This window comes from Pithys albifrons, chromosome 2 (assembly GCF_047495875.1).
Source record: "Pithys albifrons albifrons isolate INPA30051 chromosome 2, PitAlb_v1, whole genome shotgun sequence".
NCBI classification, from domain to species: Eukaryota; Metazoa; Chordata; class Aves; order Passeriformes; family Thamnophilidae; genus Pithys; species Pithys albifrons.
In genome coordinates this window covers 74,215,546-74,233,270 of record NC_092459.1, presented here as the reverse complement: position 1 = coordinate 74,233,270, position 17,725 = coordinate 74,215,546, and the positions used below count along the sequence as shown (strand labels likewise).

The 17,725-nt window shown below is 41.2% G+C and overlaps 1 protein-coding gene across 1 annotated transcript in view; it reads right to left on the bottom strand.

The window, feature by feature from the left end:
* Positions 1 to 17,725, bottom strand: part of PGBD5 (piggyBac transposable element derived 5) — a 71,437-nt gene that overhangs the window by 9,026 nt on the left and 44,686 nt on the right. Inside the window, exons 4-6 of the mRNA XM_071549532.1 lie at positions 13,142 to 13,322; positions 6,279 to 6,476; positions 358 to 463 (exon numbers count right to left, since the gene is read on the bottom strand). Of these exons, the coding sequence (XP_071405633.1) occupies positions 358 to 463; positions 6,279 to 6,476; positions 13,142 to 13,322 (485 nt within the window). The remainder of the gene's footprint in view (positions 1 to 357; positions 464 to 6,278; positions 6,477 to 13,141; positions 13,323 to 17,725) is intronic.

Here is a 17,725-nt window from a genome sequence, read left to right as displayed (position 1 = left end):
TTTGAGGGGCTGGTAGCCCCTTTTTGAATTCTCTATTTAACCTTCAATTTGATGTGGCCAAGAGCATCAGCCTGCTGACTCACCCTCGAAACTCAAATGTCTCAAAAGCAAGATGCTAAGGACCTATGTCTCAACATCTTTTTCTGACTGGTGGATGTGCAGATAGAACACTAGCAATGCAGCTCTTGCCCTTGTGCAGATCCACCTTCTGATCTTTGACAAACAGAATTTTTGTCAGAGACTCAGTGAAAGCAGGATTGGGCCCTCAGATGCAGCTCAACATGAAGAACTCAAACATTGCAGGAAGAGCAAAGGTGTGAAAGGAATACACACATGCATGCACATATTCTTACTTACTTGCTGTATTTGTCATCATATTTGCAGATATAGCTAAGGTGAGCAGCAAAGGCTTCAACTGCCAATGGACATGGAATTTCTCCACTTTTTCTCTTAATTATAACACCTGCATCAATCAGAAATATAAGTCAAATTAACATACTAAGTTTAGTAGTTAACAGATATGGTTTCTATATACAGTTTTTTATAAAATAAATCTAATTGACAGGTTGTGCCCTAAAACTAGGAAGTTATCTGTTTAATGTTCTTCCCATCGGTGGTACACTTAGCAAGTGGAAGGGGAAGAAGATAGATCATTTTTCAGCTGGAAATGAAGAGATGTTAGACACAAACATCTTTGCCATATATTCAGAAAAAACCACACATTGCTGTAGTCCCACAGTAGCCCTTTACAGGCAGTTATTAGTCTCTCCTCTTTTGGTTCACAGTAAGTTGTGGTCACCCTTAGAGCAGTGACTTGGTGTTATATGCTTTGAGTTCTGAAGTCCCTAATGAGTCCCTTGAAATTAAATCCTTTCCTTACCTCCACCTGTGGGGACCAAGAGCAACATTATCTCCACTTCACTGGGTACTAATTAACATAGAGAAGAAAATACAGTAAGAAGGAGGCAACTGGATAAACTCAGTCAAAATAGAGGCAGTGCTGGTGGGTGAGTTGAAGGAACCACACAGTGCCTTTGAAATGAAAAGCAGCCTGATTCCTGCTGTGAAGAGCCAGTGCCCAGATGTACACTTAGGTTGCCTGATGGAACTAAGCACACATTTCTCTGCCTGTAACTGACGCTTCCTGCCCTGCCTGGTCAGCTGCCTTGGTAATTCAGCTCATCATGGGGGATGATATCCTGCCTACAGCAGAAGTCTGTGGGAAGGTGACAGGGCATCTGTGGCCACCTATGAACCACTCTGCATTGACAAAGATGTGATGCCTAGAACAGGTTACTCCAAAAATGGGCCCCATTCCCTCACATGGTCTGTCTTTTACTATACTGTTAGTATAGAAGTCTGTTCCCTAAATTTGACTTTATGTCCCTACAAAGTTTAATGGTCAGCTCTTCAGGGTATAGGCCACCATTTCTCTATGCCCCACTGTCTAGTGAGGATCCTTATTCTCTCTCCAGCACAACACTATGTTTTTCAAGTCTAGAGAAGCACAGGTTTGTTGCATCCTTTCTCAGTATCATTTCAGTACAGGTAGAATTCTGGGCTTTCTCATTTCTCAAGCCTTCAAAAAAACTTTCATTGCCTTCCTTCTGCCAAGTGTTTTACAATCATCCCTAAAATGCTACTCACGTTCTGATTATAGACTTCACTATTTCATTCCTTCAGCTGGAAGTCTCATTCCATCCATTATCTCTGCCAAGCCCCCTGTGCTGTCCTAGTTGGCAAACTCTATTTTGAAGCAAGAATTGCGACACATACTAAATGTCATGTTACAGCTGAGCCATGCAGCAACTTATTTGGGTCTTTAAAGTCTGATTTTTCAAGAGTGCAAAATGATATCCCCTCTAAATTTTTCAATACACTCTCCTTTGACCTCTGCCTCTCCGAGCCAAGTGTAAATGTAGCCCAAGGGATGGTGGTGGGGGGGAAACCAATCAAATAAATAAAACCTTTGTTACATTCATGTAATTATTACAGTGTGGCTTTGATCCTTTTAATGAGTACTACAAAAATCTGACCAGCATGAGGTAAAAAGGACTGATACATCACCAGCCTGCTGCATCAGAGCTGCAAAATCACTTGACCTGTCACTAGCAGGGCAGGTCAAGAAAGGGTAAGTATGTTGTGAGTACCAGTGTTTTATAAAAAAAAATAAAAGTCCCCTTCTTTCTTCTCTTGGTCTTCTCTCTTTCTTTCCCTTCTCTTCCTTTGGGAATTTCTATTTTCTTTGCCATTTGCTTTGTATTCATAATTCTTAAAAGAATGCATTGCAGTGGCACCTGTATGGGTACTGTATATTGCCTCTCACTTTCTGTTATATTCCACATAACATTCCCCTGTTTTGAGAATATAGATAGCTTTATAAGCACGCTACTTTTTAGCCTCTCCTAGCCTTGTTTTGTGCCACGGGTCACCTCCCCAGGGAAGACAACTGCCAGAGCTAGGTCATTCCTAGCTGCAGATTTCTGTGGCAAGCAGCCCCAAGCCAGCCCCAAGCCAGCTGACTCACTGGCACATCCGTTGAGCTGTTTCCCCTCCTGGTCCTCCCCCAGCATCGCTGTGTGCCCATCCCTGGCAGCACTCCAGGGAACACACCGCCTGTGCTGCAGCTACAGCCTGCCTTTGCCTCCATGCTGGAAGAGCTGCTGGCTTCCATGCTGTCACCATAGGCAGGCATCAGCTTTTGGTATTTTTTTAAACCTTCTTTCCTTTTAATTGAAATTTTTAAACTGTATGCTCATCAAGCAAAGCTTGGGAAATACCACCCCAGAAGAAACATGCAGAAAGACAAAGGTTTGTTGAGACATATGTTTGCTTCCTCAAAACATTTATTCTAAGCCTATCTGTGACTTTACAAGCTAGAATCATGGGTTTTTAAAAAAAATGTGATCTCATTAATACTTGCACTTGCATCCATCTTGGCAAACACTGAGATTTCATAACAACGTAACAGAGGACACACTGCATGGTCCAATTGCTATATTGCTTTCTATCAGGACTTTGATTTGTTGCAGTTCTTGACCAGAATTGCAAGCAGTCAGCATTGTACAATGTCTGATGCTCAAGGTCTTCCCATCAGGGTCCTCCAGGCCCATACCCACTTGTAGCATACTTGGACACAACCCACTGACTGGAGGTTCACACAGCACACATAATAAAGTTGAAACTCTCAGCTCATCCATCCTGAAACATACTTTTTAACATTACCCTTTTTTCCCCAGACTTTCCAGTTCTGGGTCAATCTCACAAGTTGATTTTTTTAGCGAACTAGACTTGTCACCAGACACCACTAACTCCAACTTCTACTGGGCTAAGGACCACACAGGGACTGAAACAACTGCCTCATACAATTGTGATGGCTCCACATCATCTCCCATCTTCTCACAAGTCACTTGTGAGATGCCAACATGTCATTTGCAGCTTTTTAGTCCTTGCATATGTGGCCCAAGCTTTGTTTTCTACCCTTAGTTGTTGTCTGTTTAGCTTCTAAGTAGAGCTACATGGTGAAGACCACCTGTGAAAGTTTTCAGAAAAAGTGGTACTTAAAAGATCTTGGGTTCAACAGTTTTTTGCTAAAGATATTAATCTGGTCACCCTGCTGCACAGCAAGTGAGGCTGCTCCGACTGCTCCACCCTGCTATATAGGAAAAATAGAAAATACTGTAGACATTTCTAGAACATACTAATGGAGATGTTAGGAAAGTGGGCACCAGATCTAAAGTGAAAAAACAAAAATGCAGCCTTGTCCCATAGAGGGGGAGGTTTGGGCCAGCACAAAGATCATCTGCTTTATTTACTCTCTAGGGGTCCCAATCTCTTTTGACTTCTCAGTTCTTCTGCAGTACAGGCACAATTCAAAATTAAGTTAAAGCTTAAGGGAAATTTAAAATGCAACCAGATTTTGTTCTAGAAAGAAACTACATACTGGATAGCAGAAAAGCAAGACATTTTTGCAAGACTAAAGGAATAACACTCAACCTTTAAGTATCTGAGATGATGTATTATGACATGTTGGTTTCAACCATCCATAATAAATAACCTACTGCATCTAAGAACAGTATTCATAGATCAGCTCTGACAAGCGTAGCATCCCCCTGATGCCTCTGGCTAGGGTGTCTCTGGCTAGAGTGCACTCTGAGGACAGACAGGATTTACCTTTCTGACTTTCCTCTACATTGTAATAAATATCTAATTATGAGGTATATCCACCTCTTTTCTCATTTTAAGCATTCTTTTGGCCATCTCTTGCCTTCTGATTTTAAGGTTTTCTCTTCATGGCCTCCTCCAACCCATAAACATTTATGCTTAACCGAGTGCAAACACGCACCGTGCATCATCAGGCAATTCTACTGGTGCCAGACTCTGCTCAGATACCCTGGATGAGTTTTAATCCCCTTTGTCCCTACCTCCTCTCCCATCTAACACGTGCTCAGCAGGTCTACTCTGCAGGCTTGCCTCAAGGAGCATAGATTCCTCTTCTTCCTCCTCTACATTTTCATGCTTTAGAGGAGACTTTGGTGGTCCAGCTTCAAGTTGGCTTAAACTAGCTTTGCTGCACTGACTTTAGAGATGCCAAATCAGAGGCAAGCAATCTGGTCTCTTGCCTTCCCACTGAGTCTCCATCTGTTCCCAGGTCTTTGCTAGAGACTCTCATTCGCCAGTATCACTCTTTAAAAAGTCAGTCTCTGTTTTCTGCTCTGATTCACCGTGAACTATGTCAACTGTCCCAGCCAGCATTTGGTGAGCAATGTGTTGGGCAGGTCTTGTCCATCCCACATAATCAGTGGATGTTAAACTACCTCACACACACAACCTACAATCCCATATATGCCAAAACAGACCAGAGGTCAATCACAGGCACAACAGCTAACACCTCCACATGCTCCCAGCAAGGATGCTGCCAGCACACTCTGCTTTAGGTCCCCCTTTTAATGGGGCATTTAACACTGATGTTTACAAACAGAATATTTTTCTAATAATATTTATGAATTATAACCAAATGCTCCATTGTTGTCTATAAAAAACAGTGGACATGTAGTGATAGCTCTTGTCCAGTTAGTGTTGCTGAATAAACTAAATCCAGCAAAGTGAACAAAGAAAACAGCACAACTCCTGATGGTGAATGCCCCACATGGGGAACAACACTGTTTCAGGGACTGGCTTTAGCAGAGTCTCCAAAGTGTTGCATTTCCTTCACATACATATTTTCAGTATTTATGCTCAGACACCTGTCCATTTGAGTCACCAAGTCCTCACTCCACTGCAGTGCCAGCAGAATTCCTCAGGATGAGCCACACTTTGCTAAGGTAATAACCTTTCTGGCAAGTCATTAAACAACACACTAAGTCAGTTTCTCAGCTTACTATACAGTAATTATCAGCCTTGTCTTTGCTTTTGTAGTTTGTACACAAATGTGAGAGTCACTAGGGATTCAGAAAATGAGTGTAGAAGATGCCTTTGAATTGATGGCTTTACATTTAAAGGTTTAGGTTATTCTTATTTGTCTCCAGCAGTTATATATATATCTGATTAATAAAAATTATAAGAAACTGAAAAAATATTTTCACTGGAAAACTAATTTCAAGGAGTTAGGTACTTATATTGCATTTAACAGAAGTTTCCACATGTTCGTAATATCATCTATATACTTTGAAAAATTAAAAGGTTTCAGTAGCAAGAAGCTCTCTTGCCATTATTTGAACTATCCAAATTATCTGTTTTGGTTTCTTTTCATCAGTTGTTAAAATCAATTTAACATACAACAGGAAACCTTAATTATATTTACTTCTGGCAAAAAGACATTTGTTTGTGACTAAGTTTTTACCGGGTAAGACAAATTAATTGTAGGATCTGCTTAGAGTTCTAAGTACATCATGATATTTTTATTAATTTTTCTGCAGCAGCAATCCTACAAGATGCTTCGCAAACAGGGCTAGTATAGTCTTATACAATAATCATCTTTTCCCTTCTCTGACCATCAGCAAAGGTATAATCTTTATACCTAAAAGTATACTGCCTCCACCAGCTCAGGCAAAGGGGGGTGCATTAGCAGTAGGTTTTTAACATTTGTATGAGAAAAAAGAATGGCTGAAGGAAGACACAAAAGGGAAGTAATCACTACTGCTACTGTGTATCTAGGATGTTATGATCAATTATGATCAAGCTCTTTGTTCAGGCTTATTATCAAGCTCAGTGACTCATTTTGCCTTGTGACATAAAGCATGTGCACTTTTGAGATGAGAAGTAGGAGTATTACTTACCTTGTTGAACCGGTGAGTAGGCGTTGGTCAGAAAACGAAAGTGCCCTTTATTGTACCAGCAGATCAAGGACATGTTTCCCTTCATTCTTATTCTGTACTGCCCTCTGGACTGTGGAATTTCAGAATTGTTCAGCATGGATGGAGGTAGGCCTGTGCAGTCACTCTTCCTGGTGCTCAGCAACCCACAGCAGTAAATCTCTGCATGTGAACAAACATATTCCCCATCAGCAAGCCATTGCATGGACCCAGAGGGCAAAAACAGCAGAGCAAGTCTGAATGACCTTAGCAGGGAAAGAACTCGCCCTGCAACCTTCTAGTCCAACAGATATGTCAGTCAGCTGGTTTTCTTCTGTAATACCAAAGGTTTTTGTCCTATATTGGTGTCTCTCGAAGCAGAGACAACTGTAGAAAGTCTGATCTTTTGATTAGATGTATTGACACCACCTGCATAGTCATGATGAGATGACAACAAAAATAATTTGGGGTATCTTCCTAGCAATAACATCTACAATCTGTGTAATAGTCTTCATAACATGTTTAAAATTGGTCTGAAAAAAAACCCAACAGTGAGACACTTTATGGGACAAATCAGAATTTATTATCCAAGACAGTCTTTGATGTTTAACTAAGAGAATAAATTGTGGAGGGAGAAGAGAGGTAGGGAAAGCTACAGAATCTTAGATGTTAACTGAAATAAATTCCCCTACATGACTCCCATGATGCTTTTAATCACAATATACATATACATAGGTGACAAACTCTGGTTTAATCTGCTGCTTTCACTGTCTTGCCAAGTTCTTGAATTTCAGCTCACTGCTCCTTGCACCTGCCTCATCTGGTTTGTTAAGGAAATGCTGCTTAAGCAGTTAAAAACTACTGAAATTGATTTAAAAAATGCATATTCCAGAAGGATGGAGAAGATGGAAATACAAGTTCAGTGAAAACTAATTTTAGGGAAAGGAGATAAACCACAGAGTGCCCTAGCTCAGCAAGCACTGATCTTGTCCTACATAGACATCAGAAACTCTGCAGGTGATACAGTCTGATGCTCACAGCTTCTTGACCTGTGAAAGAGGCAAAAAAAATAAAATCTAACACCACAAAACACACCTCAGTGCAGCCAGGTGGGCACAAACAAGATTTGGAAACAACATTAATAATGATGCTTGAAATTGTCATTAGGCTGTGAAATAATAACAGCCTGTTTCTGTTAGTCCAAAAGCAGCAGATCTTCTTGATCAAATTTTTCCAAGGAAAGCTTGAATGGAAATTTCCCTGGTCTCCCTTGGTTTTGTGTTAACCCACTTGAGTGGAAAAAAACAGTGGGCATGGAAACAGGTGACATCTGTGCACATCTTGTGGTGATTTAAATCTCATCTGTCAGCTAAATCTGCTTGATCAAATTTTCCATTGTGCCAAATTTTGCATGTTATCCTTACAGAGGAAATGCAAAGTCAGAATACAGTGGTTTTCTCTAAGTGTGTTACCTCTGTTCTTGTGTTTTCTTTTATGTGGTTCTTCTGCCTCCATCTTTCTGGAATGACCTAAGCCCTTGAGTGCAGGTGCAACCTTCGTCCTTGGTTCATATAGTGACTGGCATGCTGAGCATCCCCTCAACAGCACACAGATACTACAGGAATACTAATAAAAAACCTGAAAATACTCATGAATTGGTCCAGTTGCTGTGGACAGATCTACAAGGAGCTATGGTGCTCTCATCAGAAATTTAAGCCATTGATGTTAGAAGGTCAACCAACACAGCAACTTCATTCTCAAGGAGGAAACCTGCACTCCATTGGTTACTTCTAATGAATTAATCAGTCCCTGGAAATCAGTAAGTTCCTTCCACAAAAGACAGTAAGAAAAGCCTGATGACAACAGGCTTACAAACAATATGGAGCCTTTTTTTTTTAAGTGTCTTCTGTTGCTAAGAGGTACCTTAACAGAGTAGATCACATACCTGCAAACTTTGCCATTAGCATAGCAAACTTTCAGAAAGCCTTCTTCTAGTCAATATTAAGATCTTCCTGCTCTGGTAACAAATGAGCCTGGGAATTTCTTTCGCTGCCTAAAGTTTATGATTCACTAAAATGCAATACCTTCTTCAGCAGACTGCAGGGGTATAAAAAAAGCTAATAACTACATTAGTGTGCTAGAGTTTCAAAACAGCAACAGCTACCGCTGAAAGCCCATAATAATTGTGGCCTTTCCTTTTATTGTAGCAATACACCTGCAGAAAGCTTCCAGCAGATGTTTCACTCCTCATACAGAATAATGGGAATGCCTTTCTCTCTCAGGAACACATGGTACAACCTTCCTGCTGCATAGCATAGAAAAGTGCAGCACTTCTGTAGATTTACTAGCATCTCTCATCATGGATGACACCCTTCATCTGGAGAGTTTTTTAAAACCACCCAGTTACTATAGCAATAGAAGCAATAAAAATTATGCCCATCTGGCTCAATGAAGTTTTTGTGTGTGATTAAATCAGAATCACAACAGGTGTTTGCCACACACATGAGAGTCAGTGGAGACAGGTTGTCCTCCTCTGGTCTTCTTGAACTGTAAGTGCAATATAAATGAATACACCTAAGGTAGTTTAGCAAAGAAGAGGAAATATAGGTGTAGTAACCCAAAACTCACTCCCAGAACCTCCAGTCCTCAGAGAGCTTGAGCTGAAGCCCGTTTCACCACATCTTCACTAGTACCATTTGCAAAGGCCATCGGGGTGAGTTAATTCAGGCAAAAATACACATTCTGCAATCATTTATTCTGCATACTGCACTGGGTCAAGTCAGAAACCGTGGGGGCTGACGTGGGGAGAAGAACTGAATCTGCTTTAGTCCATGTGCTGGAGTTGCAGGATCCTGCAAATCTTGTGGGAATGCCATGGCCACCCATGCTGGCAGCTCTTGCAGCTTTGTCAACACCAGTACCTCTACAGGACAGAACCAGCTGTTCCTCCTGGTCCAGAATGTGCAAAAGGGACTTCTGGGGATTGTATGCTTAATGGAAGCATGGGACACAGGGCTTTAGGAGGTTCAGTCCTCTATAAAGGACAACACTAATGCTTAGAGAGGGAAAAAGGGACATGCACTATGAATGAATGTCACAGCAAATAGCAGTGACAGCTGTCTGCTCAGAGAACAGAGAATCTGGGGCATTTCAGTGCAGGTTTCCAGTTCTATTCAGAGGCCAGAGAGAAATTCTTTGCATGTTCCTTGAAAAATAAAAGAAGTCTATTCAGGCTTTTGATTTTGAAAAAGATCAAAGTGTTCTGTCTTATTTTCTGAAGTTTTTGCAGTTCTTGGTATCTTCATAGATTTTAGAATAATGTTCACTGATACCCCTTTATATTGGTAGGCACATTATTGTCAAGTGTGGTACAGTGAAGGTGCTACACAGCAGGCTCTCAATAAAGAACATTGTGCTTTTAGCATGTGTGGGCTAGGGTTAGAAAAAGTGAATGATAGTTAAGATTCCACAAAAGTTTTCATAGAATCGCAGGATCCTATGGATTAAAGCATAAGTGAGGTTGAAAAGCTACTTGTGAGGTCCCTAGTCCCAACCCCTGCCAGAGCAGGGTCAGCTCTGAGGCCAGACAGCACTGCTCAGGGCTTTATGTTGTCTGGGCTTGAAAACCTCAAAGGACAGAGATTGCACAACCAGTCTGGGTGTTCTACTTCACTGCCCTCAGGAAAAACTGTACATCTAGCCTGAACTTCTCTTGCTTCAGCCAATGTTTGTTGTTTTTTGTCTCTCCATGAGGCACTACTGTAAGGAGCCAGCTCTGTTCTCTCAGTAAGGCAGCATAAGGCTGTTTTGCATCCCCACAAAGTCTCTTCTCAACCTGAAAAAGAACAGTTCTCTCCCCATAGCATAGCCTGTGGTCCAGCTCCTGGTCAGGCTGGTGGCCCTGCGCTGACCTTGCTCCATTTTATCAATGCCTTTCTTTTACTGGGAAACTTGTTGCCCAAAACTGTAGGAGGCAAAAATCACCTCCCCCGACCTACAGGCTGCACTCTGTGAACACTACCAGGAACAGTGCTGACCAACTCTGCTGCCAGGGCATGCTGATTACTCCTGTTCAGCTCACTGGCTACCAAGACCCCAAGTTCTTTCCATCAAGAATTAACAGAATTAACAGAACTTTAGATTTTCTAGATTTTCCAGAATTCTCTTTAGCTCCCTTAAATGTCACTTTTATGTTCACAGAAAGTTTATGGCTTCCAAGCACAAGCTTATTGAAATCTTCCCCTATTTCTCTGTTGCCAGTCATGAAAAAAAGCCATGAAAACATCAACCAACATAAAGCAGTTAAGATAATACCAGTTTCTTTTGGTTTCAGTTCCCAGCGAGATCTTTCTACTGCTGATCCTCCTCTAAGCTCAGAAACAAAATTTTCTTTAACAAAAAAAGGTTAATTAATCAGTTTAAGAATGGGTCACACTGTCATGAGCACCTGAAAATAGCTACTTTTCAACACATCTTGGTCATGGTGTGGCCCTGTTCAGATTTAGCTGGCTAAGCCACCTACCAGAAAAACCTCACATTGACTTCATTGCTGAGGGAAACTCTGATAGATAAGAAGAGATCTTTCTGTCAAGTCCAGGCTTCTTTGCTTGCCTCTTCCCAAATGTCCTGCCAATGCAGTAGGATCCCAGCACATGCTGGCAATACATTATCTGCTTTACAGTAGAGTCAGTAAACACCATCTCCTCCAAGGCTCTTACTGACATCACCACAGCTTGACATCTCAAGCATCTCACACCTCTCCCAGCGCCTCACAGTCGTTCCAGTTCAACATCCCCCTGTAAAACCTCTGAGCTAGCCCCTAGTAATTCATGGCAAATGCACACAATCCCATTGCCGTATTAAACAGAAATGTTTTGTTCCCAGTGATCTCCTTTGCATAGGAGTACCATGCTATTTTGCAAAGTCAATAAACTTGCTATCTTCCTGTCCACCTTCAGCACCCCCATCTCATAGCTTCGCCCCTGGGAAGGTGGTAGTGTGTACCACATCTGAAATTTAATTTTGGAGGCAGCTGTCAAAGATCATAAAGTCTCATGAAGCTATACAACAAACCATGAACCAAAATGAAATCTCAGTATTGCATTAGCATATTTGATCAGATAGTAAGTCAAAATTACATGCTTTAAAAAGACATTATTGATTTTGTTACCTGCTAGAAACCATTAGTTTGAATGTTCTGTGCCGTGTATAGTCCATGAATAATTCAAGCCTGTGAACAATTTGAATTATCTGCAAGTAATAAACACTCAGCTGGTTTAGTAGCCATGCGTCTTTTTTACCAGACTTACATATCAACTGGATCATACCAGATTGTCTTCATCCCTTCCCTATATGACCATAAAGGGTGCAACTCAGCCGTCAAGTTTTTGTCTGTCAGTCTTTACCTTTAAATCTAAGAATTTCACCTCAGGTACTAGCAGTAGGTGTGTTACCCTCTCCATTTTTTTAAACTCACATTTTGCATCATTGACTTAGTAGTCTTAAAAATGCTACACTTACAATCAGCTGTAAAAACCTATTTACTAAAGATAGCTTTCTGCTCAGAGGAAAAACTCCAGTGCACTATAAATATGCTTGACTTCCTTCCCGTTTGGCTGTTCACAGCCTTTGGGAAACCATGGCTCTTCTGTGAGAATATGCAGGTATTCCACTGTACTCAGCAAGCTTCCAGCTTACCTAGAATAAGGTAGCAGCTAAGTCCTGCATGGAGGTCAACAGAGACAGCCCTCAGTGCCAGCACAGTCTCAAGTGTTCAGCTACAGCGCTGGTCCCACTCACTGGTGCTCTCATTTTAAATAAGAATCAACATACCGCCTCAATTCCCAAAACTTTCCTCCTGCTTTGGGCCATGTTTCATTAATATAATGGTTTATTAATATGTGGGTTTAATTTCCTGCAATGCCAAAAGTGAAACTTGGACATCAGCAGTGTGTTAAAAAAGGAAACGGCCTCTCCGTGATGCATAATGGAGCCCCTGGCCTTACTGCTGTGAAGGATCTGTTCCAGCCATCCCACCAGCTCTGAAAGGCTGTGCTGAGCCGAGTGTGACATGGAATGACACATATCTGATTGGCAGGAGTGAAGGGTTCTGTAATTTAAGGGGAGCCACAAGTACTCAGCATTGCTGAAAGCAAAGAAACACATGGCTTTTCCATACCGAAGGTGAGGGGGGATTTCACAGAGGATGACCTGGGATTACTCTCTGCACTAGCAAGAAACTTGCTGGAGAGCTGTCACTCTGCTGGCTGGTGTGATTTTGCTAATGTAGAGTTTATTATGCTTTCAAAACTAAAATCTGTCCTACCCAGGCATGTTGATACCAGGAAAACAATTAAAAAACAATCAACAAAGCAAACATTTGTAGGGCTTTTGCAGTGGCATAAAATGTCATCTAGAGAAGTCACATCTTTAACAGGTATTAAACCAATCAGGACTTCTAAGGCACATCTGTAAGGATTCATCCCATCCCTAGTCTTTCACAAGGCGAACAGAAAAATCGCAAGCAGATAGGAAATCCCCTGAAAATTCCCTTAGGCCATGTAGATTTGACCTCACAATCCTTAGGCAATGAGCAAAAGCAAGGGCTTTAAATAACCTTATTTAAAATGTTTTTACATCCTCATTTTGCAGATTTAAAGAGGAAGAATTAAAGAGCAACTCAGAAAGTTCTCTGTATACTACCTCTTCATGAATGAGAACTGTTCTTTGAGATGAACAACTAAGGAATTGAAATATCACTGAAGAGTTTTGGAAGTTTTTTTGAATTCAGTGGCAGGAGGTACCTAAGTCTGTCACCATTAAAACCCAGAGAGTCAACAGATACAAACCTTGCTTCTCAAATTCTTCAAAGAGATTCAGGCTGGTAATGCTTGGGCCTGTGAAGATGATGTAGTTCTTCCCAGAGGCATTCTGACAAAGGCTTTTGGCCACCATACTGTGAAGCTGTGGTTTGTTCTTCAAAGCATCCAGTCCATCAGCACCACTCCCTTCTTTGAGATGGACATAAATCTTAAATAAGAAGTGGTAAGAAGAGTCAGATGGTTATAAGGAATCCAGGGAGAGCAGATGTAATTCCCAACATACCCACACAGCTCTATGTGAGACAAGCTGAAAATCAAGACAGTAGATACTTTTTATAAAATGCTAATTAAAGTCTATCCAAGGGCCTGTTGCTTTAAAATCATCTCAGATTAGCTGGCAGTTACCAATAAATCCTTCACCTCATCTTAAGGACTTCCCGAGGCTCCTCTTACTGTTGTGCAATTTGAAGATTGTTTGCTTGGCAGGAAAAGACTCCAGTCATAACTGAGGTTATGTGTTGTACTGAATCTGCGTAGGTTCCAATGCTGCCAGCAGAAGGAGAGCATGGGAATTTCAGTTTCAAGAGAGGCCAGTACAAGATGGCCAGAAGGAAATGGCCCATTAATTTTACTGCATTAATAGTCAGATTTACTTCCCATTGGCAGCAAGGGTTAGGCTGTGACAAAAGAGTGTGTGCAACCCCATAAATGAGAGGAGCCAGCAAAACCCATACCCAACCAGCCAGAACATCCTCATCAAACTCTCCAGACACAGTGCTAGTTCACAGATCCTTTACTTAGACCATGATTTGGAGACACCCCACAGAAACACAGCGAACCAGAAGCTGGTACAGCACAATACGCTGCAGTGCCTTTAGTGCATATCCTGCTACAGTCAGTCCACAGGGCTGTGCATTTCAAAGGAGCTGTCACCATCACCTGTGGGTGGACACGGGTTTATGTTGGAGTTCAGGGACATTAAGGCCTTAGTAATGTGACTGTAATTAACCAGACACCATCCGACCAACTGAAAAAACACTGAAGTCAAGCTATTGCTTCATTGCTACCAGTCACCTCTCCAGGAGGAGTGTCCCGCATTGCCATGCAGAGGGAGAAAACGTGTAACAAGCACAACTTTCACCAAAGTCCAATACCTAATAAAGCCAACTAGGCATCCAACCTTCACCTTGTTCTAAGAGTCAGCAGAAATAACTTGCTGGAAAGAGAAATGAGAAGCAGCAGACACCGCTCAGTCACTCAAACAGGACTGCAAAACAATGGAACTTGTTAAGATTTAAAACAACACAAAGATGCAAATTTTCTGAAAAAAATTGCCCAGGCCTGCCTTTGTGACTTTGGCTCTGAAATACTCAAAATTTTTATGAATTCCAGAAAATTTTACCTGTCAAAATAAAAACTGAAACTTGTCCAGTATTCAGAGGCAGGAAAAAAGAATTTTGCCTTGTTTTTTTGGAGAGATGTATTCACAACAACTTTGTTAAATTTATTTGAGACTTCAACCATGCAAAGTATGCACCACTGCTTTCATGTATAGCATATTTCTCTTACACACACTCTGTTACAAATGAAAGTTCATTCCAATGCTCAGAGAACAAAAATGCTCATGTCCACAGCAGTGCTCCCAGGACTTCTTAACTCAATAATCTTAGAGAATAACAAAATTCAGTTAAACAGCTTCTCCCTATTTTAGATGGGGCATCTTCCAACACTGGTATTCTACATATATTTTATGTAATATTCCCTAGCAATTCGTGCATTGTGGAATAGATTTCATCAGAGCGCATTATGTATGAAATCTCTGAGAAATGAGACATAATTTGTATTTTGAAGAAACTGACATGCTGAAGAATAAAATTGGTGTAAGGATAAATGCACACTAATTCCAAAAAGAAGTAGAGCATGTATTAAAAGGAAGTCTAAAACACACATTGCTTTAAAAAAAATGAAAATCCCCTTTTTGACAGAAACAGCTTCCAGATGAGGACAAATACAGCAATGTTTGTAGACTCCCTGATCCTGCTCCACTTATTTTGAAAGCTGTCAAATTTGTGCTTTCCCCCAATTCTAAAGCTGAGGACTAACTAATTATGATAAGTCATTTAGGTTATTAATCAGGGCTCCAGTGAGCAGCTTAACAGTGGAATCCATTCAGAGGGCAGATTGTTCCAAATTTACAGCAAACGTATTTCATGATTATTGGCAATGAAATTAAGATTAGGTTACTAGTACACCAGCACAGAGACCATACATCAAATCCTTAAAATTACTGACAAGACAGTGGAGACAGAAGATGTGGACAGACTAGTTTTGACCTTGGTTTAGCAGTTCAGCTGAAAACAAAGTAGGAGTCTCTCTAAAAGTGTCCTACACTTTACCTCCCCTAATCCAGTAAGTCTTATCCAACCAGGAGTCTCTCCTGCTTCATGTTCATTCCACATTCCTTGTAGAGTGCTGTCGCTTTAAGGGATGAGACAGTCTTTTGGCACTGCTGGTATGGCAACTGGTCCCCCATGGTGAGCTGGTTTGTGTCTGGAAGCAGCTACTTTAAAGAGCATGCCCACCATGCAACTGTCCATTGAGATACTCCTATTTTCATACTAGGATGCTACATACTCCATAGGTTTTGTGAGTAGAATTCCCCATGCACCTGGCTGTGATTCTCATCCTCCTTTGCTCTGTTCACCTCCTCAGTGGACTTTACCCAAACATCCATACCCACTGCTAAACCTTCCCTCCTTCGTCAGTGTGAAATATACTCCCTATTTTATTCCTTGGGTCTTCCTTGCCTACCCAACAACAGTCTTTGCTCTTGACACAGTATTTCTTGTTTAGGAGAAGCATCATTCAAAGCTTTATCATGTCCAGATCTATTGGGAAGATACATGACAGCAGCACAATGTTGGAAGGCATAAAGGCTGCTGTGAAACAGTGGCTGCGTAAAGACAACTAGCAAAGGCATACCTTCAAATATCTTTGCAAATGTGAGATTCCATCTGGCTTTTGCTTTCCCCCTTCTCTGTCCTCTCATCCAACTTATTTCATTCTACATCAAATCATTAAGATCCTGCCTACTGAAGCTCACAGCATTCCCCCCTTTTCTGTAATGCACTAAAAGTGTTATTTAAGAGTCAGCAGTCTGCAGAAAAAGCACAAAATGCCAAAAATTGGCTGCAAGACCTTCACAGGCACAGTGGGAAGCTGCTCCCCAAAAATGTCTGTTAAACTGTTCACTAGACCTTCTGGTTTGCCCTGGGACATTGTTAGAGCTTTGTGCCCTTTCCATGTGCACCAACAGCAAAACACCTTCAGAAGTACAGGCTCAACCACTGCTGCTGGATAACAGATGGAGATGCTTGCAGCCAATATCCTCTTCTTCTGTTGGTGACAGTCAAACCAATGCTTCTCAAATATCTGCAGAGATCTCTTTCACTCTGTATCTTTTTCTGGTGGTTAGGGATCCATTTAATCTACAGCACCAAATGTGATAACTTCTGTAGATGTGACATCATAAGTCCTAGGAGGAAACTACAGGATGAACATCTTTAACCTGCAGAACTGGCACAGAAATGGAGCTTTATCTAGTTATCCCTCAATTATTTGTTTCTTATCAGAACAGTGACATGGTCAATTCTGCCACCTGTCTATCTATGTCAACCCTACTGAATGATATGTTTAATCCAACATGTTTTCATTATCCTCATATGGAAGGTTCATAAGGTCTCACAGAAACTGAGTAAAAAACTGAACACTTAGGACCAAAAGCTGCATCTTGACTGTACATTTAAGAGAATGTGCCCTAGAAACTAAAATATTGGTGATTCTGCTCATATTCAAAGCTCAGACGGCATATTGAAAACACTTGTGAATAGCACATCCCAAATACTCCACCTTCATACATAATTGAAGCACCCCAGGGTGTAATTCTCAAATGAAGTAGGTGACATTTGGAAGAAATAAAAGGATGGAGGCAGTAATAAACAGAAGGAAGATTTTGAAAGCTACATTGTGCAAAAATATCTCTCAAAGGGCGATCCTAAACAACCACAAAACAGAAAGATGACACAGTTATAAAAACAAGAGAACAAAGAAAAGCAGTCATACTCTGTGGATATTAAATACCTATCAGAAAAATAACATTCTTTCTTTCTATAGACTTCACAGCCAACTATGCAACTACTCATTCCTAGCACTACTTTTTAGATTACGCCTCTAAATCCACTCCATCTTCGCCTCTCATCCTAAACCTCACCTCTAACTGTTGCTGTTTCCAACACTGCTGGAAGATTCTCCCTTCCAGTCTCACCTTAAACCTGCTAAAGTTCATATTTCCCCCTTCTTTAATGATCTCTGCCCAGACAGCTCCTAGGTCTAGCAGCTGTTGGCACCAGTGATGGTGCGCTTCTGAGACCAGAAGTTTTCATTTGATTGAGTCTCTCTTCATTCTCTTCCTACTACTCTAAAGGCTACTTGCAAAATAGTATGCAAGAGACACACAGTCTTCCCAAGCTGTTCCCAGCTAGCTTTTGGTGTTTTTTACAAAGCTTTCTCCTTGATCCCCCTCTTTTCTCCATCTGTGTCCTATTTGGAATG